The sequence below is a fragment of the Salmo salar genome, chromosome 09, assembly GCF_965601325.2.
Source record: "Salmo salar chromosome 09, fSalSal1, whole genome shotgun sequence".
In the NCBI taxonomy this organism is placed as follows: domain Eukaryota; kingdom Metazoa; phylum Chordata; class Actinopteri; order Salmoniformes; family Salmonidae; genus Salmo; species Salmo salar.
In genome coordinates, this window is record NC_138299.1 from 158,898,564 (window position 1) to 158,918,631 (window position 20,068).

A 20,068-nucleotide genomic window follows, 5' to 3' on the forward strand; every position below is an offset into this window, starting at 1 on the left:
CCACCTCTCACACTATTGACTGTAGATGGACCACAACACAACCATCCCTCACACTATTGACTGTAGATGGACCACAACACAACCCCAACTAGGACTGTTGCAGTGACCGTATTACCGTCTTGACGGCGCAGAAAAATTCCACGTGACCATTGAGTCACTGTAATCTCCTCTTATGCACTCTGGACGTATGTTGGTAGTACTAACGACCATCAGGTCCTAATGGCCTGGTACTCAGGGCTCTAACCACCATCAGGTCCTAATGGCCTGGTACTCAGGGCTCTAACTACCATCAGGTCCTAATGGCCTGGTACTCAGGGCTCTAACCACCATCAGGTCCTAATGGCCTGGTACTCAGGGCTCTAACTACCATCAGGTCCTAATGGCCTGGTACTCAGGGCTCTAACTACCATCAGGTCCTAATGGCCTGGTACTCAGGGCTCTAACCACCATCAGGTCCTAATGGCCTGGTACTCAGGGCTCTAACTACCATCAGGTCCTAATGGCCTGGTACTCAGGGCTCTAACTACCATCAGGTCCTAATGGCCTGGTACTCAGGGCTCTAACCACCATCAGGTCCTAATGGCCTGGTACTCAGGGCTCTAACTACCATCAGGTCCTAATGGCCTGGTACTCAGGGCTCTAACTACCATCAGGTCCTAATGGCCTGGTACTCAGGGCTCTAACTACCATCAGGTCCTAATGGCCTGGTACTCAGGGCTCTAACTACCATCAGGTCCTAATGGCCTGGTACTCAGGGCTCTAACCACCATCAGGTCCTAATGGCCTGGTACTCAGGGCTCTAACTACCATCAGGTCCTAATGGCCTGGTACTCAGGGCTCTAACTACCATCAGGTCCTAATGGCCTGGTACTCAGGGCTCTAATGACCATCAGGTCCTAATGGCCTGGTACTCAGGGCTCTAACCACCATCAGGTCCTAATGGCCTGGTACTCAGGGCTCTAACTACCATCAGGTCCTAATGGCCTGGTACTCAGGGCTCTAATGACCATCAGGTCCTAATGGCCTGGTACTCAGGGCTCTAATTACCATCAGGTCCTAATGGCCTGGTACTCAGGGCTCTAATGACCATCAGGTCCTAATGGCCTGGTACTCAGGGCTCTAACCACCATCAGGTCCTAATGGCCTGGTACTCAGGGCTCTAACTACCATCAGGTCCTAATGGCCTGGTACTCAGGGCTCTAACTACCATCAGGTCCTAATGGCCTGGTACTCAGGGCTCTAACCACCATCAGGTCCTAATGGCCTGGTACTCAGGGCTCTAACCACCATCAGGTCCTAATGGCCTGGTACTCAGGGCTCTAACTACCGTCAGGTCCTAATGGCCTGGTACTCAGGGCTCTAACTACCATCAGGTCCTAATGGCCTGGTACTCAGGGCTCTAACCACCATCAGGTCCTAATGGCCTGGTACTCAGGGCTCTAACTACCATCAGGTCCTAATGGCCTGGTACTCAGGGCTCTATTGTCCCTCTAACCACTCTGACATCAATACAAATGCTATCGAAAATCACATCAAACACTTATCATTAAAACAGTATCATGCTTTTAAAACTCACCTCACTGCGATTATCAGTTTGAAGAAAGAAGTTCAACAGCAGGTTGAAACAGAGTGTAAAACATGGTCCTTGTGGATGCTAATTCTAAAGCCTAACAAAAGGAAATGGACAGAGCTTTCTCAGGTGACGATTCATTCAAAAACATCCACATAGCATGTTAATTTATGCATAGGCTTCTGAGCCTGGGGGGAAAAAAACTGAGTTAAAATAATGTTTGTGCCGTTATATAATACATAGCCTAACGCATATTACGCATGGCAGAAAAAACTGTCTTTTACATGACAATAATCAGCTGACAAAATGTTATGACTGCCACAGCTATCCCTTACCCCGTCGCTGAACCGTTTACCCCGTCGCTGAACCGTTTACCCTGTCGCTGAACCGTTTACCCCGTCACTGAACCGTTTACCCCGTCGCTGAACCGTTTACCCCGTCGCTGAACCGTTTGCCCCGTCGCTGAACCGTTTGCCCCGTCGCTGAACCGTTTGCCCCGTCGCTGAACCGTTTGCCCCGTCGCTGAACCGTTTGCCCCGTCGCTGAACCGTTTGCCCCGTCGCTGAACCGTTTGCCCCGTCGCTGAACCGTTTGCCCCGTCGCTGAACCGTTGATCAGGGGTGTCAAACTCATGGGTTGGGAGGGGAGTTCCTTACTGAGACCTAGACGACCAGGTGAGGAGAGTTCCTTACTGAGACCTAGACGACCAGGTGAGGAGAGTTCCTTACTGAGACCTAGACGACCAGGTGAGGAGAGTTCCTTACTGAGACCTAGACGACCAGGTGAGGAGAGTTCCTTACTGAGACCTAGACGACCAGGTGAGGAGAGTTCCTTACTGAGACCTAGACGACCAGGTGAGGAGAGTTCCTTACTGAGACCTAGACGACCAGGTGAGGAGAGTTCCTTACTGAGACCTAGACGACCAGGTGAGGAGAGTTCCTTACTGAGACCTAGACGACCAGGTGAGGAGAGTTCCTTACTGAGACCTAGACGACCAGGTGAGGAGAGTTCCTTACTGAGACCTAGACGACCAGGTGAGGAGAGTTCCTTACTGAGACCTAGACGACCAGGTGAGGAGAGTTCCTTACTGAGACCTAGACGACCAGGTGAGGAGAGTTCCTTACTGAGACCTAGACGACCAGGTGAGGAGAGTTCCTTACTGAGACCTAGACGACCAGGTGAGGAGAGTTCCTTACTGAGACCTAGACGACCAGGTGAGGAGAGTTCCTTACTGAGACCTAGACGACCAGGTGAGGAGAGTTCCTTACTGAGACCTAGACGACCAGGTGAGGAGAGTTCCTTACTGAGACCTAGACGACCAGGTGAGGAGAGTTCCTTACTGAGACCTAGACGACCAGGTGAGGAGAGTTCCTTACTGAGACCTAGACGACCAGGTGAGGAGAGTTCCTTACTGAGACCTAGACGACCAGGTGAGGAGAGTTCCTTACTGAGACCTAGACGACCAGGTGAGGAGAGTTCCTTACTGAGACCTAGACGACCAGGTGAGGAGAGTTCCTTACTGAGACCTAGACGACCAGGTGAGGAGAGTTCCTTACTGAGACCTAGACGACCAGGTGAGGAGAGTTCCTTACTGAGACCTAGACGACCAGGTGAGGAGAGTTCCTTACTGAGACCTAGACGACCAGGTGAGGAGAGTTCCTTACTGAGACCTAGACGACCAGGTGAGGAGAGTTCCTTACTGAGACCTAGACGACCAGGTGAGGAGAGTTCCTTACTGAGACCTAGACGACCAGGTGAGGAGAGTTCCTTACTGAGACCTAGACGACCAGGTGAGGAGAGTTCCTTACTGAGACCTAGACGACCAGGTGAGGAGAGTTCCTTACTGAGACCTAGACGACCAGGTGAGGAGAGTTCCTTACTGAGACCTAGACGACCAGGTGAGGAGAGTTCCTTACTGAGACCTAGACGACCAGGTGAGGAGAGTTCCTTACTGAGACCTAGACGACCAGGTGAGGAGAGTTCCTTACTGAGACCTAGACGACCAGGTGAGGAGAGTTCCTTACTGAGACCTAGACGACCAGGTGAGGAGAGTTCCTTACTGAGACCTAGACGACCAGGTGAGGAGAGTTCCTTACTGAGACCTAGACGACCAGGTGAGGAGAGTTCCTTACTGAGACCTAGACGACCAGGTGAGGAGAGTTCCTTACTGAGACCTAGACGACCAGGTGAGGAGAGTTCCTTACTGAGACCTAGACGACCAGGTGAGGAGAGTTCCTTACTGAGACCTAGACGACCAGGTGAGGAGAGTTCCTTACTGAGACCTAGACGACCAGGTGAGGAGAGTTCCTTACTGAGACCTAGACGACCAGGTGAGGGAGTTCCTTACTGAGACCTAGACGACCAGGTGAGGAGAGTTCCTTACTGAGACCTAGACGACCAGGTGAGGAGAGTTCCTTACTGAGACCTAGACGACCAGGTGAGGAGAGTTCCTTGGTGGAATGAGTTTGACACTTGAGGTCCTCAAGCAGACCATCTATGGACAATTACTTTAACAATGTTTCTATGATAGTTGTTGGCTATCCACTTTGTAGATTTTTAAGTGCCTAAACATGTCAAATGTATAATTCAATTATCATGGATATTTGTTTATTTGTTTATTTTTTTCCCCCAAACCATTCTGGATGATTTTCGTGAACTTTTTAGTGTGTACCTAAAGTTAGGGTTCAGCCCTTAGAGGTAATTGTTGAATGCATGTACTCTCTTTTCCTCCTCCTTTCTCCTGTCCTTTTTTTCCAGGTGATCCAGCAGACTGAAACAGGCCATGCTGAGCTGGAGCTCTTCCCACTCTACCTCCTCTTCCTGCGGCAGCAGCCCGCCACACGCACCCCCCAGTCCAACATCTGGGTTAACATGGGTATGACCAGCCTGAGAATGTTCCCCCAGCACCTCCCCAGAGGTAACGTAAGCCTGCAGCAAGAAAGAAAGACGGCCTGCTAGGAGCCAACAAACGCTTCTACTACTACTGTGGTCCACCCCTAATCATGCTGTTATAATGGACTGGTCCGGCCCCTAATCATGCTGTTATAATGGACTGGTCCACCCCTAATCATGCTGTTGTAATGGACTGGTCCACCCCTAATCATGCTGTTATAATGGACTGGTCCGCCCCCTAATCATGCTGTTATAATGGACTGGTCCGCCCCCTAATCATGCTGTTATAATGGACTGGTCCACCCCTAATCGTGCTGTTATAATGGACTGGTCCACCCCTAATCATGCTGTTATAATGGACTGGTCCACCCCTAATCATGCTGTTATAATGGACTGGTCCGCCCCCTAATCATGCTGTTATAATGGACTGGTCCACCCCTAATCATGCTGTTATAATGGACTGGTCCACCCCTAATCATGCTGTTATAATGGACTGGTCCACCCCTAATCATGCTGTTATAATGGACTGGTCCGCCCCCTAATCATGCTGTTATAATGGACTGGTCCACCCCTAATCATGCTGTTATAATGGACTGGTCCACCCCTAATCATGCTGTTATAATGGACTGGTCCACCCCTAATCATGCTGTTATAATGGACTGGTCCACCCCTAATCATGCTGTTATAATGGACTGGTCCACCCCTAATCATGCTGTTATAATGGACTGGTCCACCCCTAATCATGCTGTTATAATGGACTGGTCCACCCCTAATCATGCTGTTATAATGGACTGGTCCGGCCCCTAATCATGCTGTTATAATGGACTGGTCCGCCCCCTAATCATGCTGTTATAATGGACTGGTCCACCCCTAATCATGCTGTTATAATGGACTGGTCCACCCCTAATCATGCTGTTATAATGGACTGGTCCGAGCCCCTAATCATGCTGTTATAATGGACTGGTCCGGCCCCTAATCATGCTGTTATAATGGACTGGTCCGCCCCCTAATCATGCTGTTATAATGGACTGGTCCACCCCTAATCATGCTGTTATAATGGACTGGTCCGCCCCCTAATCATGCTGTTATAATGGACTGGTCCACCCCTAATCATGCTGTTATAATGGACTGGTCCACCCCTAATCATGCTGTTATAATGGACTGGTCCACCCCTAATCATGCTGTTATAATGGACTGGTCCACCCCTAATCATGCTGTTATAATGGACTGGTCCACCCCTAATCATGCTGTTATAATGGACTGGTCCACCCCTAATCATGCTGTTATAATGGACTGGTCCACCCCTAATCATGCTGTTATAATGGACTGGTCCGCCCCTAATCATGCTGTTGTAATGGACTGGTCCACCCCTAATCATGCTGTTGTAATGGACTGGTCCACCCCTAATCATGCTGTTGTAATGGACTGGTCCACCCCTAATCATGCTGTTATAATGGACTGGTCCGGCCCTAATCATGCCCCTAAAATGGACTGGTCCGGCCCTAATCAAGATATTAGAATGGACTGGTCCAGGTTTGGCGGATGCCAGGAGAACGCTGCTTGCCCAAATGCATAGTGTTAACTGTAAAGTTTGGTGGAGGAGGAATAATGGTCTGGGGCTGTTTTTCATTGTTCAGGCCCCTTAGTTCCAGTGAAGGGAAATCTTAATGCTACAGCATACAATGATATTCTAGATGATTCTGTGCTTCTAACTTTGTGGCAACAGTTTGGGGAAGGACCTTTCCTGTTTCAGCATGACACTGCCCCCGTGCTATGCCACCCTTACTTCTCGCGGCTATGCCACCCTTACTTCTCGCGGCTATGCCACCCTTACTTCTCGCGGCTATGCCACCCTTACTTCTCGCGGCTATGCCACCCTTACTTCTCCTGGCTATGCCACCCTTACTTCTCGCGGCTATGCCACCCTTACTTCTCGCGTCTAGAGGCACTGTGAGACAGAGCGCTGCGCGGAGGAACTAGAGCGCTGCGCGGAGGAACTAGAGCGCTGCGCGGAGGAACTAGAGCGCTGCGCGGAGGAACTAGAGCGCTGCGCGGAGGAACTAGAGCGCTGCGCGGAGGAACTAGAGCGCTGCGCGGAGGAACTAGAGCGCTGCGCGGAGGAACTAGAGCGCTGCGCGGAGGAACTAGAGCGCTGCGCGGAGGAACTAGAGCGCTGCGCGGGGGAACTAGAGCGCTGCGCGGGGGAACTAGAGCGCTGCGCGGGGGAACTAGAGCGCTGCACTGTGAGACATTAGAGCGCTGCGCGGGGGCACTGTGAGACATTAGAGCGCTGCGCGGGGGGCACTGTGAGACATTAGAGCGCTGCGCGGGGGGCACTGTGAGACATTAGAGCGCTGCGCGGGGGCACTGTGAGACATTAGAGCGCTGCGCGGGGGCACTGTGAGACATTAGAGCGCTGCGCGGGGGCGATTAAATCACCACATCAGATGTCTGTCCCAGAGGAGTTAGTTTGGCTCCAGTCACAAATACAAACTGACCAGGCATATAAATAATACCATATATAATATATACCATTTAGCAGATGCTGTTATCTTAGTCATGCTGCATACATGTTAGGTATGGGGAGCCTCAGCGGGAATCGCACCCACAATCATTGGTGACACACTGACCAAAGAGGAAGGCTGTGCTGCTGGGAGAATGACTAGACCAAAACACACTGATCAAAGAGCAAGGCTGTGCCGCTGGGAGAATGACTAGACCAAAACACACTGATCAAAGAGCAAGGCTGTGCCGCTGGGAGAATGACTAGACCAAAACACACTGATCAAAGAGCAAGGCTGTGCCGCTGGGAGAATGACTAGACCAAAACACACTGATCAAAGAGCAAGGCTGTGCTGCTGGGAGAATGACTAGACCAAAACACACTGACCAAAGAGCAAGGCTGTGCTACCTGACTTTTCATTTCCCCTTTCCCTTTCTGTTTCCTTAAAAAAAAATATTGGCAAAGTATTACTAATCAATCACATATTAAGATGTTTTTTATTTTAATTTTTTTACTTTACTTTTCAAATAAATAAATTCCATTTAGTTTTTTATTAATTGTTTATAAACTGAACTAATAGATTTTGTTGCCTTTTTGATTGGAGGCGTTTTTAATGTAATGACTCAGTCTGTATTAATTAAATAACCAAATCTAAAACACCCCTTTCTTGCTGCTTCCTTACACCTAATCCTACAACTATTCTCTATGTCTTATAATAATGTGTTGATTTAACTCATTTTCTACAAGTTGATGTGAGTCTGGGATGTGAGTCTGGGTGAGAGACTATTTACAATATTACAGGACTTTTCAGTCATTCTGATGAGTTTGATGAGCTTATAGTTCACTAAAGGCTGGAGTGTTCTCCTCCCCCTCTCCTTCCCTCTCCCCTCCCTCTCCCACCTCATTGCCCCTTCACTCTCCCCCGTCCTCTCGCTCACTCCCACCCCCTCTCTCCTCCCTCTCCCTCCTCCTCCCCCTCCAGGTAACGTGCCCTCCCACAACGCTCCCCTGAAGCGTGTCCTGACCTATACAGGCTGTTTCAGCCGCGTGGGAACCATCAAGGACATCCACCTGTACCTGTCTCAGAGGCTACGCATCAAAGACGAGGACATGAGGCTGTGGCTCTACAACAGCGAGGTGTGTGTGTGTGTGTGTGTGTGTGTGTGTGTGTGTGTGTGTGTGTGTGTGTGTGTGTAGGTGTGTGTGTAGGTGTGTGTGTGTGTGGAGCACCTGTCATATGCTGACCACTACATTTTCTAAGTGATACTACGGTGACATGATAAAATATAAACTTGCAGATGTTGACCTCTCATCCAAACCTCCCCCCAGAACTATCTGACCCAGTTCTCCACCCCCCCCAGAACTATCTGACCCAGTTCTCCCCCCCCAGAACTATCTGACCCAGTTCTCCTCCCCCTCCCCCCCAGAACTATCTGACCCAGTTCCCCCCCCCCCCCCCCCAGAACGATCTGACCCGGTTCTCCTCCTCCCCCCAGAACGATCTGACCCGGTTCTCCTCCTCCTCCCCCCAGAACGATCTGACCCGGTTCTTCTCCTTCCCCCAGAACGATCTGACCCTGCTGGATGATGAGGACCACACTCTGGAGGGCCTGAAGATCCAGGACGAGCAGCACTTAGTTATCGAGGGTACGTTCAAATGGACACTCTGTTAGCGAGGTTACGTTCAAATGGACACTCTGTTAGCGAGGTTACGTTCAAATGGACACTCTGTTAGCGAGGTTACGTTCAAATGGACACTCGGTTAGCGAGGCTACGTTCATTATAGACACTCGGTTAGCGAGGCTACGTTCAAATGGACTCTCGGTTAGCGAGGCTACGTTCAAATGGACACTCGGTTAGCGAGGCTACGTTCAAATGGACACTCGGTTAGCGAGGCTACGTTCATTATAGACACTCGGTTAGCGAGGCTACGTTCAAATGGACACTCTGTTAGCGAGGCTACGTTCAAATGGACACTCTGTTAGCGAGGCTACTTAGTTAGCGAGGCTACGTTCAAATGGACACTCGGTTAGCGAGGCTACGTTCATTATAGACACTCGGTTAGCGAGGCTACGTTCAAATGGACACTCGGTTAGCGAGGCTACGTTCAAATGGACACTCGGTTAGCGAGGCTACGTTCAAATGGACTCTCGGTTAGCGAGGCTACGTTCAAATGGACACTCGGTTAGCGAGGCTACGTTCAAATGGACTCTCGGTTAGCGAGGCTACGTTCAAATGGACACTCTGTTAGCGAGGCTACGTTCAAATGGACACTTGGTTAGCGAGGCTACGTTCAAATGGACACTCTGTTAGCGAGGCTACGTTCAAATGGACACTCTGTTAGCGAGGCTACGTTCAAATGGACACTCGGTTAGCGAGGCTACGTTCAAATGGACACTCGGTTAGCGAGCCTACGTTCAAATGGACACTCGGTTAGCGAGGCTACTTAGTTAGCGAGGCTACGTTCAAATAGACACTCGGTTAGCGAGGCTACGTTCAAATGGACACTCGGTTAGCGAGGCTACTTAGTTTTCGAGGGTACGTTCAAATGGACACTCGGTTAGCGAGGCTACGTTCAAATGGACTCTCGGTTAGCGAGGCTACGTTCAAATGGACACTCGGTTAGCGAGGCTACGTTCAAATGGACACTCGGTTAGCGAGGCTACGTTCAAATGGACACTCGGTTAGCGAGGCTACGTTCAAATAGACACTCGGTTAGCGAGGCTACGTTCATTATAGACACTCGGTTAGCGAGGCTACGTTCAAATGGACACTCGGTTAGCGAGGCTACGTTCATTATAGACACTCGGTTAGCGAGGGTACGTTCAAATGGACACTCGGTTAGCGAGGCTACGTTCAAATGAGACACTCGGTTAGCGAGGCTACGTTCAATTATGAGACACTCGGTTAGCGAGGCTACGTTCAAATGGACACTCGGTTAGTCGAGGCTACGTTCAAATGGACACTCGGTTAGCGAGGCTACGTTCAAATGGACACTCGGTTAGCGAGGCTACGTTCAAATGGACACTCGGTTAGCGAGGCTACGTTCAACACTAGAATTAAAAATGTTATCTGACTGCTGAGTGTGTTGAAAGGTTATTTAACATTTCAGTGACCGCAAACTTGTGATTTTAAAAAGAGAAGACTAAAAGTAACACTTCTTTAGTCAGTCATTGATGGGTAAAACCTTCACCTCGTGTGTTTTTTTTTTTTTAGTTCGGAACAAAGACATGAGCTGGCCAGAAGAGATGTCCTTCATCGCTAACAGCAGTAAAATGGACCGACACAAAGGTACAGTGGGATGATATCACTGACGCCATCATCATCGTCGTCCCGCTTTACATTCACAGTACATCGGTTACATACATTTACAATGCAGTTATCAAGAGCTTTCACTTTCACTATTTAGGATAGATTTATGTCTCTAACCTTCCTCCCCTTCTCTCCTAAAACCTTTCAAACATATATGTAATACTGTACATGTCTACCCCCCCCCCCCCCCCCCCCCCAGTTGCTACGGAGAAGGGTGCCACGGGCCTCAGTAACCTAGGCAACACGTGCTTTATGAACTCTAGTATCCAGTGTGTTAGCAACACCACGCCCCTCACGGATTACTTCATCTCAGGAAGACACCTGTATGAACTCAACAGGTAGCTGGGGGGGGGGGGGGTGTCCCTGTGTGTGTGTGTGTGACCCTGTGTGTGTGTGTCCCTGTGTGTGTGTGTGTGACCCTGTGTGTGTGTGACCCTGTGTGTGTGTGACCCTGTGTGTGTGACCCTGTGTGTGTGTGACCCTGTGTGTGTGTGACCCTGTGTGTGTGTCTCTGTCCCTGTGTGTGTGTCTCTGTCCCTGTGTGTGTGTCTCTGTCCCTGTGTGTGTGTCTCTGTCTCTGTGTGTGTGTGTCTCTGTCCCTGTGTGTGTGTCTCTGTCCCTGTGTGTGTGTCTCTGTCCCTGTGTGTGTGTCTCTGTCCCTGTGTGTGTGTCTCTGTCCCTGTGTGTGTGTGATCCTACGTGTGTGTGTGTGTGTGTGTGTGTGTGTGTGTGTGTGTGTGTGTGTGTGTGTGTGTGTGTGTGTGTGTGTGTGTGTGTGTGTGTGTGTGTGTGTGTGTGACGCTGTGTGTGTGTCTCTGTCCCTGTGTGTGTGTGTGTGTGACGCTGTGTGTGTGTCTCTGTCCCTGTGTGTGTGTGTGTGTGTCTCTGTCCCTGTGTGTGTGTCTCTGTCCCTGTGTGTGTGTCTCTGTCCCTGTGTGTGTGTCTCTGTCCCTGTGTGTGTGTCTCTGTCTCTGTGTGTGTGTGTCTCTGTCTCTGTGTGTGTGTGTCTCTGTCCCTGTGTGTGTGTGTCTCTGTCCCTGTGTGTGTGTGTGTGTGTGTGTCTCTGTCCCTGTGTGTGTGTGTCTCTGTCCCTGTGTGTGTGTGTGTCTCTGTCCCTGTGTGTGTGTGTCTCTGTCCCTGTGTGTGTGTGTCTCTGTCCCTATGTGTGTGTGTCTCTGTCCCTGTGTGTCTCTGTCCCTGTGTGTGTGTGTCTCTGTCCCTGTGTGTGTGTGTCTCTGTCCCTGTGTGTGTGTGTGTGTGTCCCTGTGTGTGTGTGTGTGTGTGTGTGTCTCTGTCCCTGTCTTTGACCCTGTGTGTGTGTGTGAGATCCTACGTGTGTGTGTGTGTGTGTGTGTGTGTGTCTCTGTCCCTGTCTTTGACCCTGTGTGTGTGTGAGAGATCCTACGTACGTGTGTGTGTGTGTGAAAAGGTGTCCAGCTTGTAGGACAGCATTACTGACTTGTTGTTGTGTGTCTCTGACCCTGTGTGTGTGTGTGTGTGTGTGTAAAGGTGTCCAGCTTGTAGGATAGCATTACTGACTTGTTGTTGTGTGTCTCTGACCCTGTGTGTGTGTGTGTGTGTGTGTGTGTAAAGGTGTCCAGCTTGTAGGACAGCATTACTGACTTGTTGTTGTGTGTCTCTGACCCTGTGTGTGTGTGTGTGTGTTGTGACAAGTTGAACAGCTTGTAGGACAGCATTACTGACTTGTTGTTGTGTGTCTCTGACCCTGTGTGTGTGTGTGAAAAGGTGTCCAGCTTGTAGGACAGCATTACTGACTTGTTGTTGTGTGTCCAGAACCAACCCCATCGGGATGCGAGGTCACATGGCTAAATGCTACGGAGACTTGCTGATGGAGCTGTGGAGTGGAACACAGAGGAACGTTGCTCCTCTCAAACTCAGGGTGGGTTTATAAAATCCTGGCGTGGATGTGATTTCCTTCCTCCCTGTGGTGGACAACAGCTTGTGCCATGGCCTTACCGTCTCCATATGTGATATGAATGAATTAACGGCTATGTGGTTGTCTCATTCAGTGTTTTCTCTAAGCTACTTTTGTTTCCACTCCGTGAATTAATTAGCCTTCCCTGTAGCTCAGTTGGTAGAGCATGGTGTTTGCAACGCCAGGGTTGTGGGTTCGATTCCCACGGGGGGCCAGCACAAAAAAAAACATGAAATGTATGCATTCACTACTGTAAGTTGCTCTGGATAAGAGCGTCTGCTAAATGACTAAAATGTAAATGTAATTTTTTTTCTCACATATAAAAAAATATATAAAAAGTTTAAATTCTTCTAGTCAGGAACGTCTTTATAGCCCTCTGTCGCTAGAATGAACAGGATGCATCTTCCAGTGTTCTCCTGATAGGACAGGCGCCTGTCAGTCAGAAAGCCAGCAATGACAGGGAAGCTACTGGTTTGTCAGTCTGCTGTCTGTCCCGCCTCTCTCTCTCCTGGACCGGTGTTATTGTTTGTGCGTCAAATGTATTTTCATGGAAGGAGGAGAGAGAGCATGATGCTTTTTTATCATGTAAGTGGTAACGACGAGTCGACCCCCCCCCCCCCCCCCCCCCTGTTGTTTAACGGCGAGTCGACCCCCTGTTGTTTAACGGCGAGTCGACCCCCTGTTGTTTAACGGCGAGTCGACCCCCTGTTGTTTAACGGCGAGTCGACCCCCTGTTGTTTAACGGCGAGTCGACCTCCCCCCGTTGTTTAACGGCGAGTCGACCCCCCCCCCCCCCCGTTGTTTAACGGCGAGTCGACCCCCCCCCCCGTTGTTTAACGGCGAGTCGACCCCCTGTTGTTTAACGACGAGTCGACCCCCCCGTTGTTTAACGACGAGTCGACCCCCCCCGTTGTTTAACGACGAGTCGACCCCCCCCCCCCCGTTGTTTAACGGCGAGTCGGCCCCCCCTGTTGTTTTAGACCGCTTGCGCCACTCGGGAGCCCTTGTACTTCTATGGTATTATTAAAAACATTGACCTACTGATTTTGATTTAAAGTGTCGACGATGGACTAGTCAACTGCTACTTTCTGTGAAGCAAAGCCCATGTTTTACACCTGCTTCATTCTGTGAAGCAAAGCCCATGTTTTACACCTGCTTCATTCTGTGAAGCAAAGCCCATGTTTTACACCTGCTTCATTCTGTGAAGCAAAGCCCATGTTTTACACCTGCTTCATTCTTCAATCACACCTGTAGGTCTGTTCATTGGGTACTGGACTTCGTGCACCCCCACTTTTATACAATCTGGCAGGGGGGTCTGGGGGTCCTCCCCCTGAACAGTTTTTACATTTTCCAGCAATTCTATATTGTTTCTCAACAGGGAATCCATGTTTACTTGACAGCACACAACCTTTAATTCTTAGGATTTGATGGATTGACAGACCAAACTGTTAAAAGTATACTTGACCCAAATGACACTATGGTTTCCATACCGTAAGTGCCCACAGCAGCAGAGCCAATAAACATAATTTGAACAACAAACATCATTGTCGCAATTCATATCTCGCAGTAAAACTGTAAATATGACTTTAATCTCAAGAAAAGAAAGGTTTTAATGTTCTCTTACTTAGAAAATAGTCCTGATCATATAGACCTAGACGATATCCAAAACAACAAACTGAATTCATACATTTTCAGTCATTTTCAATTGTAAAAGTCGTATCAATTTCTACTCTATACCATAACAATTTGTACCAATCTGGGAGGTAAAGTCGTTAAAGTATTCCATCATTTCGCTGTGTATTTCAGATGGTATCAAGTCATCAATGAACAGACCTACAGGTGTCAGAGCAGATCACTGCACCTGTACATAGCCCATCTGTAAATAACCCATCCAACTACCTCATCCCCATACTGTATTTATTTATTTATTTATTTAATTATTTATCTTGCTCCTTTGCACCCCAGTATCTCTACTTGCACACTCATCTTCTGCACATTCTATCATTCCAGTGTTTAATTGCTATATTGTAATTACTTTTCCACCATGGCCTATTTATTGCCTTTACCTCCCTTATCTTACCTCATTTGCACACATTGTATATAGACTTTTGTTTTCTACTGTATTATTGATTGTATGTTTGTTTATTCCATGTGTAACTCTGTGTTGTTGTATGTGTCGAACTGCTTTGTTTTATCTTGGCCAGGTCGCAGTTGTAAATGAGAACTTGTTCTCAACTGGCCTACCTGGTTAAATAAAGGACTTGTTCTCAACTGGCCTACCTGGTTAAATAAAGGACTTGTTCTCAACTGGCCAACCTGGTTAAATAAAGGACTTGTTCTCAACTGGCCTACCTGGTTAAATAAAGGACTTGTTCTCAACTGGCCTACCTGGTTAAATAAAGGACTTGTTCTCAACTAGCCTACCTGGTTAAATAAAGGACTTGTTCTCAACTGGCCAACCTGGTTAAATAAAGGACTTGTTCTCAACTGGCCTACCTGGTTAAATAAAGGACTTGTTCTCAACTGGCCTACCTGGTTAAATAAAGGACTTGTTCTCAACTGGCCTACCTGGTTAAATAAAGGACTTGTTCTCAACTGGCCTACCTGGTTAAATAAAGGACTTGTTCTCAACTGGCCTACCTGGTTAAATAAAGGACTTGTTCTCAACTGGCCTACCTGGTTAAATAAAGGACTTGTTCTCAACTAGCCTACCTGGTTAAATAAAGGACTTGTTCTCAACTGGCCTACCTGGTTAAATAAAGGACTTGTTCTCAACTGGCCTACCTGGTTAAATAAAGGACTTGTTCTCAACTGGCCTACCTGGTTAAATAAAGGACTTGTTCTCAACTAGCCTACCTGGTTAAATAAAGGACTTGTTCTCAACTGGCCAACCTGGTTAAATAAAGGACTTGTTCTCAACTGGCCTACCTGGTTAAATAAAGGACTTGTTCTCAACTGGCCTACCTGGTTAAATAAAGGACTTGTTCTCAACTGGCCTACCTGGTTAAATAAAGGTGAAATAAAAAATGTGAATGTACCAGAGGACACCAACACAGATATCAATCAGAAGTCTCCTGGTTGGCTACTCAGTGTACTTAGTGAAGACACTGCTCATTCTCCCCTCTGTATTGGACGATAGTAAAGTACATGTCTGGGAAGCTATTACCTTAATAACTTTGTTTCCATTCTCCCGTCTGTATTGAATGATAGCTTGTCCAATTTTCTTTATTTTTTTTACTCTGGCCTTATTGACTCTACATTAATTAAGTGACTAATATGTGGTTATGTCTGCGCTACTGTTATCTCTAACTTTGTGTTTCCATTCTCCACCCTGTGGTGGACGATAGCTTGTACTATGGCCTTAACTTACTCCATATGGCTGCGTTTACACAGAACAGCCCAATTCGGATATTTTATTTCACTAATTGGTCTTTTGACCAATCGGATCGGCTCTTTAAAGATCTGATGTGTTTTGTCAAAAGACCAATTTGTGGGAAAAAATATCAGAATTGGTCTGTTCTGTGTTGACTGTGGTTCTCACTACCGCCCCCTGTAGTGGACGATAGCGAAGTACGCCCCGCGTTTCAACGGCTTCCAGCAGCAGGACAGTCAAGAGCTTCTGGCTTTCCTATTGGACGGGCTCCATGAGGACCTGAACAGGGTGCATGAGAAACCCTACGTAGAGCTGAAGGACAGCAACGGACGACCCGACTGGGAGGTCGCTTCAGAGGTCAGAGTTCAATCAACAAAACCAATCAAACACACACACACGTACACACACACACACACACACACACACAGGCATCTACACACACAGCCTATCAACCAACATGTAATTAACCTTTATTTTCCCTGAGAGAGTTACCCAATAAATGTTTTGGGGGAAATTGATCAGAGGGCCTTCAGTTGCACAGGCCCCCAGTTGCCCATCCCTGATCTCTGGTCCTTAGAGACCAGGGGAGAGGACAGTCCATCTTAGGTCCTTAGAGACCAGGAGAGGGGACAGTCCATCTTAGGTCCTTAGAGACCAGGGGAGAGGAGAGGGGACAGTCCATCTTAGATGACTAGAGACCAGGAGAGAGGACAGTCCATCTTAGGTCCTTAGAGACCAGGAGAGAGGAGAGAGGACAGTCCATTTTAGGTCCTTAGAGACCAGGAGAGAGGACAGTCCATCTTAGGTCCTTAGAGACGAGAGGAGAGGAGAGAGGACAGTCCATCTTAGGTCCTTAGAGACCAGGAGAGGGGACAGTCCATCTTAGGTCCTTAGAGACCAGGGGAGAGGACAGTCCATCTTAGGTCCTTAGAGACGAGAGGAGAGGAGAGAGGACAGTCCATCTTAGGTCCTTAGAGACCAGGAGAGGGGACAGTTCATTTTAGGTCCTTAGAGACCAGGAGAGAGGAGAGAGGACAGTCCATCTTAGGTCCTTAGAGACCAGGGGAGAGGAGAGGGGACAGTTCATTTTAGGTCCTTAGAGACCAGGAGAGAGGAGAGAGGACAGTCCATCTTAGGTCCTTAGAGACCAGGAGAGAGGACAGTCCATCTTAGGTCCTTAGAGACCAGGGGAGAGGAGAGGGGACAGTCCATCTTAGGTCCTTAGAGACCAGGGGAGAGGAGAGGGGACAGTCCATCTTAGGTCCTTAGAGACCAGGAGAGGGGACAGTCCATCTTAGGTCCTTAGAGACCAGGAGAGAGGAGAGAGGACAGTCCATCTTAGGTCCTTAGAGACCAGGGGAGAGGACAGTCCATCTTAGGTCCTTAGAGACCAGGGGAGAGGAGAGGGGACAGTCCATCTTAGGTCCTTAGAGACCAGGGGAGAGGAGAGGGGACAGTCCATCTTAGGTCCTTAGAGACCAGGAGAGAGGAGAGAGGACAGTCCATCTTAGGTCCTTAGAGACCAGGGGAGAGGACAGTCCATCTTAGGTCCTTAGAGACCAGGGGAGAGGAGAGGGGACAGTCCATCTTAGGTCCTTAGAGACCAGGGGAGAGGAGAGGGGACAGTCCATCTTAGGTCCTTAGAGACCAGGGGAGAGGAGAGAGGACAGTCCATCTTAGGTCCTTAGAGACCAGGGGAGAGGACAGTCCATCTTAGGTCCTTAGAGACCAGGGGAGAGGACAGTCCATCTTAGGTCCTTAGAGACCAGGGGAGAGGACAGTCCATCTTAGGTCCTTAGAGACCAGGAGAGAGGAGAGAGGACAGTCCATCTTAGGTCCTTAGAGACCAGGAGAGATGAGAGAGGACAGTCCATCTTAGGTCCTTAGAGACCAGGGGAGAGGAGAGGGGACAGTCCATCTTTGGTCCTTAGAGACCAGGGGAGAGGACAGTCCATCTTAGGTCCTTAGAGACCAGGGGAGAGGAGAGAGGACAGTCCATCTTAGATGACTAGAGACCAGGAGAGAGGACAGTCCATCTTAGGTCCTTAGAGACCAGGAGAGAGGAGAGAGGACAGTCCATCTTAGGTCCTTAGAGACCAGGGGAGAGGACAGTCCATCTTAGGTCCTTAGAGACCAGGGGAGAGGAGAGAGGACAGTCCATCTTAGGTCCTTAGAGACCAGGGGAGAGGACAGTCCATCTTAGGTCCTTAGAGACCAGGGGAGAGGAGAGAGTCAAAAGTTGATTCATCCACTAAACATTTCTTAAAGAGTGGATAACCTGTGGCGTGTGTATTGGTGTACAGGTTATGGACAGAGGATTAAAGTGTGTGTGTGATCGATCCTACGAGGGATTAGCAGGATTAGTGCTCTGTGTGTGTTTTACGTCCCGTCTATGTTTCCGTGTGTGTTCCTCGTCAGGCGTGGGAGAACCACTTGCGGAGGAACCGTTCCATCGTGGTGGATCTGTTCCACGGCCAGCTCAAGTCCCAGGTCAAGTGTAAGACGTGTGGTCACATCAGCGCCCGCTTCGACCCCTTCAACTTCCTGTCTTTACCCCTCCCCATGGACAGCTCCATGCACCTGGAGATCACTGGTGAGGACTGGGACAAAATACCCTGATGAAGGGAACAGGTTCCTGTAAAGGGGCGGAGGAGGGTTTGATCTCTGTGGACCAGATTGCCAGTTTGTGGCTTGGTTTTAATTAACCTGAACAGAGGAGAGTTTTTGTACTAACAGGTGGGAGGGGTCAGCAATGAATTTTCCTGTGTCTTTACCCTGGAATGGTGCGGGTCTGGTGGCCCTTCTCCCGACACCCCAAAATCAATAAAGCATGTCCTCATAGACAATAATAGTCAATGGGAAATATTCACATTTCTATTCACTTCCTGAAGTGACTGCATTTCCTCTCTCTGTCTGTCTCTCTGTCTGTCTCTCTGTCTGTCTCTCTGTCTGTCTCTCTGTCTGTCTCTCTGTCTGTCTCTCTGTCTGTCTCTCTGTCTGTCTCTCTGTCTGTCTCTGTCTGTCTCTCTGTCTGTCTCTCTGTCTGTCTCTCTGTCTGTCTGTCTGTCTGTCAGTCATTATGCTGGATGGTTCTACCCCTGTACGGTTCGGCCTGAGGCTCAACATAGATGACAAGTACATCGGTCTGAAGAAACAGCTGAGTGAACTGTGTAGTCTGAAACCAGACCAGATATTACTGGCTGAGGTCCACACCTCCAACATCAAGGTACACACACACACACATACTGATGTACACACACACACACACACACACACACACACACACACACACTGATGTACACACACACTGATGTACACACACACACACACACACACACACTGATGTACACACACACTGATGTACACACACACTGATGTACACACACACACACACACACACACACACTGATGTACACACACACACACACTGATGTACACACACACACACACTGATGTACACACACACACACTGATGTACACACACACACACACTGATGTGCACACTACAAGTGCAACACAGAGTAGTAATTGTGTGTGTGTGGGGGGGGGGGTAGAACTTCCCTCAGGATAACCAGAAGGTGCGTCTGTCGGTGAACGGCTTCCTGTGTGCGTTTGAGATCCCTGTCCCAGGCTCCCCCACTTCCCTCTCCTCTCCAACACAGACAGGTGAGAACCTCCTATACTTTCACCCACCCTGGTTCTAGAGGCTGGTAGAATGTAACACCCTGGTTCTAGAGGCTGGTAGAATGTAACACCCTGGTTCTAGAGGCTGGTAGAATGTAACACCCTGGTTCTAGAGGTTGGTAGAATGTAACACCCTGGTTCTAGAGGTTGGTAGAATGTAACACCCTGGTTCTAGAGGCTGGTAGAATGTAACACCCTGGTTCTAGAGGTTGGTAGAATGTAACACCCTGGTTCTAGAGGTTGGTAGAATGTAACACCCTGGTTCTAGAGGTTGGTAGAATGTAACACCCTGGTTCTAGAGGCTGGTAGAATGTAACACCCTGGTTCTAGAGGCTGGTAGAATGTAACACCCTGGTTCTAGAGGTTGGTAGAATGTAACACCCTGGTTCTAGAGGTTGGTACAATGTAACACGCCCTGGTTCTAGAGGTTGGTAGAATGTAACACCCTGGTTCTAGAGGCTGGTAGAATGTAACACCCTGGTTCTAGAGGTTGGTAGAATGTAACACCCTGGTTCTAGAGGTTGGTAGAATGTAACACCCTGGTTCTAGAGGTTGGTAGAATGTAACACCCTGGTTCTAGAGGTTGGTAGAATGTAACACCCTGGTTCTAGAGGTTGGTAGAATGTAACACCCTGGTTCTAGAGGTTGGTAGAATGTAACACCCTGGTTCTAGAGGTTGGTAGAATGTAACACCCTGGTTCTAGAGGTTGGTAGAATGTAACACCCTGGTTCTAGAGGCTGGTAGAATGTAACACCCTGGTTCTAGAGGTTGGTAGAATGTAACACCCTGGTTCTAGA

The 20,068-nt window shown here is 48.8% G+C and overlaps 1 protein-coding gene across 1 annotated transcript in view; it reads left to right on the forward strand.

The window, feature by feature from the left end:
• LOC106613358 (ubiquitin carboxyl-terminal hydrolase 32) overlaps positions 1–20,068 on the forward strand; it is a 93,116-nt gene that overhangs the window by 47,125 nt on the left and 25,923 nt on the right. Inside the window, 10 exon segments of the mRNA XM_082955556.1 lie at positions 4,328–4,445; positions 7,948–8,102; positions 8,531–8,612; positions 10,182–10,256; positions 10,477–10,615; positions 12,072–12,177; positions 15,770–15,943; positions 18,005–18,179; positions 18,661–18,812; positions 19,141–19,252. Coding sequence (XP_082811682.1) covers positions 4,328–4,445; positions 7,948–8,102; positions 8,531–8,612; positions 10,182–10,256; positions 10,477–10,615; positions 12,072–12,177; positions 15,770–15,943; positions 18,005–18,179; positions 18,661–18,812; positions 19,141–19,252 — 1,288 coding nt within the window.